Below are 8,655 nucleotides of genomic sequence, written 5' to 3' on the forward strand. Positions count from 1 at the left end.
CAAAGTTGGATTTCGTTGGCTTCCGCTTATTCAGTTGATGGCGTAAATGGCAGAAGGAAATCAAACGATCTTATCAAACTAATGAAAACAGAACGGCATTGTTGCATAGCTCATATAGAAGTCTTCAGCGACATTGTTGCGTATCATACCAGCTAGCAGGCAGTTAACAACACGTGTTGGTTAACAAGCGCACCGACTAGGTAACTGCTATATCAGACATGGCATCAACTAATACATTAGCTAGGTACCCACCTATCCTAGGTTATTGCCTTGTTAATTAGATTACCACTGAAATGTTTAAGTAGCTACTTTATCAATTATGCTACTTTCAACATCAGCCATGGTACCTAACACATCGGCTAAGTCAATTACTATTGTGACATCAGGTAAGGTACCTACTACACCAGTTAAGTTACCTGTCACATCAGTTGGGTACCTGCCATACCAGGAAAGGTACCTACCTCATCAGATATGGTACCCTCAACATCAGCAATGGTGCCTACTACATCAGCTAGGTTACGTGTCACATCAGCTAAGGTACATCGGGTAAGATACTTTACCACATACTTCGGCTAAAGTACTAGTACCTACCACATCACCTAAGTTACCTGCCACATCATCTTAAGTTCTTACCACATTGAGATCAGCCAAGGTCCTGCCACATCAGCAATATTATCTACCACATCATCTAAGGCTTCTACCATATCATCTAAGGTACTTACCACGTCTATGATCTGCTGCAGAGTAACTCCCAGATTGACGGTGAGAGGGTCCGAGTCGTTTAGAACGGGACGCTCCAAGGTGTTGTAATTCTTCAGCAGTTTGTCCAACAACTTTCGTTGGTGCCGGCCTTGGAGCGAATCTGTGGAAAACGGAAAGACTTTAACTTTTAACTCAGTATTGCGTGTTTTTGTCGTCTTGTCGAGGCTGTTGTAAAAACCGTCACTCGCATTGAACGTATTTTGATGCGGTAGTTTGGCTCTTATGTATTAGTCAGCATACTCCGGAAGAAGAAAGAATCATTCATGAAGTAAGGTTTGCACGTTCATTTATGATTTTGTCGTTATGAAGGATATTTAATTAGTCTTTTGGGGTGCATATAGAGGTTGGAATTTAAAAGTGTGGAGATGCATGGATCTAAAAGTTTGACATGTGGAGCTATTTGCGGCAGCTTGATGCATTCCCGTTACGGTATTTGACATCAATGTCGAGGACGTCCGCGCACATCAACTCCTGATCCTCCACTTGGCAAGAAGCACGGCGATCGATCTTACGGCCTGCAAGTTTTCTGGCTGCTGCTCTCGTCGATCAGAGACGTTTTTGTTGCAACTGTTATAGACGTCTGCGCCATTACTGAAATATGAATGCCTTTTCTATTACTATTTTTGAAGTCTTTGCCAATAATATTATAGTCTTTGCCATTTCTTTTACAAAGGTTTCTGCTATCACTTTAATGGATCACTTTTATCACTTTGCTATTGCCACTATAGGTGCTTTGCCAGTACTTGTAGAGGTCTGAGCCATTTCTATTAAACGTGTTTTTGCTACCATACCTATAATATCGGTACTTCGATATTGGTAAAGTTCATGTTGGTAGAAGTCATTCTGGAGAAAGTTGGGCTCTAATTTCTAACACAAAAGATGGACTTACCCAAATTTTTGACTGATCGACTTCGATCTTTGTCAAGGAATGGGCAATCCACTGCTTCTGTGACGCAAGTACTTACGTAATCCAAACTTCACAAAGAGTCTGCAAGATGATAGTTTGAACAGAGGTTTCAAAGATGTCAATGATCTGTGATCTGGACTCAGGTGTCATTCCCGGTATGTCATTACTGTAGGGACGCCAGACCCGGCCAACGGGCTTACGGGTGTGCTATCAGATCTGCAGGACTGCAATAGTGATTACCAAACAGCTTTATATTGTGCACATTATAAAGCTGATGAACAGATTACCTTATTCATTGTGATTGGGTCCAATAAGGTCTATAAATCTACACTCGCTCGCATATGGGACCATCCTTATCATCTGATTACCTTATTGAATTAACCTAGCTCAGATTTCCATTGTTGCATCAGGAAAGGCAGAGTTGTATGTACCAGACCAAGCCTGGGGCCAGTCTTACAAACGCATGACTCCGCAGTCTGATTGAATGATGTGATCACCGGGCGGTTTCGGCTGTAGAGGTCGGAGCGTTCAACTCTGGATAGGAAGGTCAATACCCCCGCCGCACTGGTCCCTTATCATGATGATTTGAACATTCTATCATGGAGTGAAATTAATCTTGAAAAAGAAGAGAGAAACCCATTGGATGGTGGAAATTTTCTATTATAATCCCACTCCTCCGCTTAATACAGGCTATCAATCCTTAGCTTCGTGATTTCCCCTGGTGTATGAAGCCTCCATGCCTGAACGGTGCTTTCCCTTTCTTACTCATAGCTTCTGTTCAGTGCTCATTTTCCCGACGACATAACGGCTGTTTTCAGCTGCATTCATCAGGGTTTACTGAACCCTGGCGGAAACAGGGGAACGCGGGCTGATAAAATTGACTGCGGATGTGAAAAATGGAATTGAAGCTGTATTTGAATAAAACCGTGCAATTACTGTACATAGGTACCCTGTAAAACGACACCGTGCATAAAGCTAAGTGGCGCAGCCATGTATCTGATGCTGATACAAGCAGGAGATGGGCTATTCATGCCCACATCTGGGATGATTAGGGACGTGCTTGTCATGGAAAATACATCAGACTGTGCAACGTTGTGTTCTTCACGAAAGGAGAAAAATGTCGTTGTCTTCACGAAAGGAGAAAATTGTCGTTGTCTTCACGAAAGGAGACAATTGTCGTTGTTTTCACGAAAGGAGAAAATTGTCGTCGTTGCCAACCTTGTTGAGATTGAATTAGAACCATTCAAGCTGAACGTACAGACCCTCACAACTAGTCAGACCACTGATATTGCTTGTGGGTCTTTCGGGTTTAAATTCATAATCATATAGAACGGGTGACGTTACGGACTCTACTTATTCCAGGGGCGCTTACCTTACATGTATATATCATGTAAGTTATGTATTTCAACGCGAGGTATTTTACATGTTCCTTTCGGTCCCAGCGCACGACCATGCCGACCCCCATCTCCGCCTGCTCACGTGCACGGGTCGCCGGGCCGCCCGGGAATTTTGCCATTTAAAGTGTAAGAAAATGTCAGATGAAGGTTCCAACACTCCGACCCAACATTCTGTGCCCGCGAAATAGATCACCACGTTTCTCATCAGGAAGAAAGTAAACTTTTCCTGATGTGTACCCCCCTCCCAAAGGATCATGCTCCATATCGATGTCCTCCGTCACTTCCATCGCTCTGCCCACAGACTGGCGTGCACGTGAAGTGTGATCCTTCAAACTAACAACTCCCGCGGGTGCCGTTAGACCGAACCGCTCTCCTCGTCTCATCAATTGTGTCAGACGTGTCTTCATTCCTACTGCAGATGTTACCAAGGACATTGATATATGATGTCCTTGATGTTACCTAATACCTATGGGGATGCACAATTTCCTTTCCTACTTTTTCTCACTCACCAAAAACCACTCCTGAGAATCCCAATGATGGCACGGGTGTTTACATGGATCTATCTCCTGTCCTGGTTTCAACCTATGTCCGCCTTCACCTGACATCAAACAAACAAACATACATATAGACGGACAGACATTACAAAATGGGAGGCTAACGTATCAAGAATGCTTTCAAAAACAAATGGCCGTCTCTTTTAGTTAAGACTTACGAAACTTCCATCTGTCATCTCGAGCTCAGGACTTACTTCAGGTGCATACTTCATTCGTCAGACCAGTGGTTGAATGCCACGTTCCCGGACTTACAGGTATGCAGTAGGGGGACTCCATGACAGTTTTTTAAGTTTAGCCAAATCTAGCTATGTATTACAAACAAAAAATCCTAAAATATGTAATATTAATGGTATATTAAACATATATGCACAAAACAAAATATATATTGACGCCCCATTCCTGTTCCTTTTCAAAATCGTCCGTTACAATTTGCTCTGTTATTCATGTAAAGACCCGATAAGAGATTGGTAGGTGTCTACAGAAGGGAGATGTCGATGACCTCCAAATGTTTCACTTGGGAAAGAATTAGTGGGCAACTAATGAGGACTAACGCATGAAGACGGACTCATTTATATTCTTGGCAGCAGAAGGTCATGAAAGGCGCTGCATGCCAGAACAATACAGAACCAGTGACAAGTTAGCCGCGAGACACAGGGTTGCCGCAGACCTTCTTCCAAGACAGAAAGAGCCGAGGAAGAACATCAAAGAAAAGTCAATTGAGGTTAATTGTATGAAAAGGCCTCTAACAAGAAAGCTGTCGTAGTGTTCTGCCCTGTACAGCTGCGGATATCCCTCACTCTAGCTTGAGCTGGTGTCCTTGCCCCATTATATGTAAAACATTGCACATTGATTGTCATGTAGTCATTTCCAATCTTTATATCTGTAACTAAATCACGCGGCAGACAGCCTCCACACGGGCGCCTGTAAGTTGATTTGAGCGGATGATAATGAAGTCATATTATTTCAGGGTTAACATCCGAGAAAACAACAAACCGCCTCTAAACTCGTACCTTACGCTAAGAACCGGGGCCGCTCGGTCCACTGTCAATTTTCATAACTAAAGCCGTGCGAAACTAGTAAGAATACTCAATTTGCCCGGTACTAACAAGAAATGTCAATGTTGATACGCTTTCAAACTTCATTTGGTTTGCTCCAGCTGTATATATATATATATATATATATATATATAAATAAGCATTTTTCACGCTGGTTGTCTCCCTGCGTTCATACTAGAACTTTACTCTAAAATCCGTTCCAACATTGTTGAAACTTAAGGCTCAATCTCTCCGCGATCTGCATATTCATTATCGTCACCGATGCCCATCAAGACGTCTTGTTACTGATATGAATGTACAGACGGAGACGTCGTTGATGAGACGTTAACGGGAAACGGTTTGCAGGACTTGATTGCTAAATGAGTGTTGTCTTGTTCACTATCGGAATGATCACCAAATGTTTTCTCCTTGGCCCGTGCGTCATTAGTTCCAATCACTTACACCGTCTTTAAAGAGCAAACACACACGGAATGAGTTCCTCCGGGCCTCCTGGCCGTGAGACGCAAATTTAGTCAGGTTTACGTCGATGAAGATTAGACATCCAGGTAACAAAATACGCCAAAAAGCAGTTACTCAAGCAACTGGATATGATTTTGGAAACGGCCAGACGTTTTAAACAATATCCGCTGTTTTAGTGTCACTGACAAAAAAACAACGGATGTTGTTTGAAACGTCTGACCGTTCCCAAAATCATGTCCAGTTGCTTGAGTAACTGCTTTTTGGCGTTAGTCAGGTTTACCTCCGTTGTTTTAAACCGAGCTGTGCTCCAATCACGTCCGGAATGGCGGACATGACTCACCCACACCGCAAGATAAACTCAGGAACAACGAGACGGACAGAATACGGATCTCCTCATGTTCAGTTTGTGTAAATCAGCCGGCTGACGGGCAACAAATCTGCAGCAGGAGCTGCTCAGTGACGGTCCCAGCGGTTGGTACTGCATACGTCACAGTTGATGGTTTGTCTCGCATAATATTTCAACGAGGCTACTTTGAAAACAATAATTATTTCTGGAAAGAGGCAACAGAATAATGTACGACACAACAGTGACTGGCACAAAAATGCCATGTAATATCTCAAACCCCATGTATTAGGACGAACGGAACAGGGTCCTCATGAGGACAAGGCGCCCTCCAGCATAGCCCAGCTGCAGGTTAAGCCGTGAAATATCTGAACGGGCGATCTGCAGTTTAGTTAATTGATAATTCATCTGAACCTCTAACATCTTAATCTGTTGGCAGCCACTGGCTCGGGTAGAACGAAGAGATAACGGTACAGCCGGAGGCGATCTGTCGGTGATGTGTAGCGTACTTTCCGTCGACTCGTGTCATGCGTTTCGGTAAAGATTTCAATTTTTGTGGGATCGAGTTTCATTTTGTGTGATGAACCTTTTGTCACTTTCATGGTTAAACATATACGAGAAAGAAAATCTGTAACAAAATCATCAGTGTAGTATGATTTACATATCTAAATATCATAAATAGTGATTATCATCAACATATTCAGAACCGATTTCAATGTTAACGTTCAGTCAACTAATGAGGTTAAAAAAAAGAGTCAACTAACATGACCACGTACGCACTTTGAAAGATTACCTGTCTTCACACATGATGAAACAGGTTTGGAATTCCATCCTCTATTAGGACAGCTTCCGCGCCTTGGCGGAGTTTCTATTTCCGTAAATCCTTTTGTCAATAGAGATGAGAATTCAGTCAGCCCACAGAATCTTGTTATTAGCAGCGGCTTTTTTTCTGCCTGGTCTGCTCGGTCTCATATCGCCGGACTCTGTGAGCTGCACGTCAACCAAGGAGTGGCAGCTCTTAGTACTGGTCCATCACAAATGGCGGACAGAACCACATACACGGCATGTATAACTGCCATCTGTCGCCAATCTCTTCGAATAGCTCTTACAGGTTACGGTATAAATAGCTAATGAAATAACGAATTTTCTTTATCGAATTGATGCTCCTGAGGAACATCAATTGCTCCTGAGGAGCAGCAATTCAACCCAATTGGATATAGAAAACGTTTTCGCGGTTTATTAGCACTGAACTCAATCCATATCATCAAACCTATATGATTCACTTTGAACAGTGCTCATATCAGGTTCGACTGATATCGGGGTGATATCGGGGTGGTCTAATATTGGGGTGGTTGGATATCGGGGTAGTCTGATTTCGAGGCGGACTGAAATAATGTGAACTGATATCAGGTTGGACTAATATATCAGGGCACTCAGGGAAGACTGATATCGGGGTGGTCCGATATCAGGTTGGACTGATCAATATCGGGGTGGACTGATATCAGGTTGGACTGATATCGGGGTGGACTGATATCGGGGTGGACTGATATCAGGTCGGCTGATATCAGGGTGGTCTCATATCTAAGCGGACTGATATCGGGTGGTCCGATATCAGGTTGGACTGGTATCGAGGCGGGCTGATATCAACTGGGACTGATGTCGGGCGGTGTGATATCGGGGCGGTCCGATATCAGGTTGGACTGATATCGGGGTGGCCTGATATCAGACTAGACTGATATCGGGGTGGTCTGATATCGGGGTGGTCTGATACCGGGGCCCGGGTTGATACCGGGGCGGGCTGATATAATGGCGTGCTGCAACCATGCCTGGGCAACAACGTTAACGTCCATATACCGACGAAGGTTTACGAAATGAGCAACTACATTTTTGTCCAGGTATCGCTGAACGGTTAAGGACTCAGGAATGTTGTCCAGGCTAGCCTTGATGAAGTTGTAACGGCATGCAAACGGTGGGCGTGACTGTTCAGATCTGTTTCATGGTTTGGTGATCAGGCGTGATGTATCTTCATCAGCCGTCATAGTCGTCGGTCTCTACGTCTCGTATGCCCCGGGTCCTCTATGCACATCAAAAACTAGTTTCATAACGCCAGACATCATTAGCCACCATTAAAGACTTCATGGCCCGAATCTTACTCAGTATAAGGGAAGAGAAGCCATTCTTACCTCTCGGTAGCAGCAGGAGGACCAAGAGACAGATAGACCATCCCGGTGTCCGCGCCATCCCTGCACACAAAAGTTCACCAGAACCTCGAGCCTTGTGTCCTCTACAGACACCGTTCGCCTATCCAGTGCGCTGCCCCGTAGCCTTGGTGCAAATGTACTACAGAGCCAGTGCGCTGTTTTGGGGCAGCAGCAGTGACGTCCAAGTCTCGCTCCCCACTCCACTGCCCTGACGGCGTGTTGTAACTGAAGGCGGATTCCAGCACACCCTGCCGGTGCAGTCGCAGATGGAATATGCATGTATCGTGCTACTAACAGATCACTCCCATGCAGCCCTGCGCCTACTGTCAACTCCCTGCGCACAAGTCGGTTGTTGATCACGCCTTTATCTCAAGTATCTCCCGGCTCTAACCAGACTGTATAATCCGACATTGTTGCAGTAATTACCGCGGCATGTAGGGCCGTAATTAGTCCATCGAGAGGGATTAGGGAGGATAGAATTATGCGTGATTGGAGAGATTAGCCGCCGTGTCCGTGGGGGTGATTAATGACATAATCTCCCATATCGTCCATCAACCTCAGTCAGAAGACGCGGAAAACGGCAAGAAAGTGTCACAAGTCATCTCACCTCTGACTCGTGTAACCCAGCAGCCGCAGCGGGTCAATTAAAAGCCATCCAAGCCGTTTATATCGCGCTGTTGGGCGGCGCGGTTTGAGAGTCTGTCCCGGTGTGCCGATAACAAGCGCAGGCCGTAGGTAGAATCGCTGTGCGTGTGGCGGAGAGGAATAAAATACCCATTACGGGCGGCTTGGGCTTAAACTGGGGATGAGGAAAATGAAACGTGTCATCAAATATCACACGTGAACCGGAGGGAATAGTTTGATTTTACCCCATTCCAGGTTGAGGACCGAGAGCATCACTAGTGTTTGGAGTTGACAAGACACACACAGACGCGTACACACAAATGCTGCCGAAAACATACATTTCTTGGCAATGG

At 44.8% G+C, this 8,655-nt stretch overlaps 1 protein-coding gene across 1 annotated transcript in view; it reads right to left on the bottom strand.

Annotated features, from left to right (window-relative positions):
• The window catches only part of LOC118410083 (neuronal acetylcholine receptor subunit alpha-7-like), a 17,529-nt gene extending 9,433 nt beyond the window's left edge, over positions 1–8,096 (bottom strand). Inside the window, exons 1-2 of the mRNA XM_035811565.1 lie at positions 7,661–8,096; positions 723–862 (exon numbers count right to left, since the gene is read on the bottom strand). Of these exons, the coding sequence (XP_035667458.1) occupies positions 723–862; positions 7,661–7,718 (198 nt within the window). The 5' untranslated portion in view covers positions 7,719–8,096. The remainder of the gene's footprint in view (positions 1–722; positions 863–7,660) is intronic.
• Positions 8,097–8,655: the final 559 nt, after the last annotated feature.

The sequence above is a fragment of the Branchiostoma floridae genome, chromosome 2 (genome assembly GCF_000003815.2).
Source record: "Branchiostoma floridae strain S238N-H82 chromosome 2, Bfl_VNyyK, whole genome shotgun sequence".
In the NCBI taxonomy this organism is placed as follows: Eukaryota; Metazoa; Chordata; class Leptocardii; order Amphioxiformes; family Branchiostomatidae; genus Branchiostoma; species Branchiostoma floridae.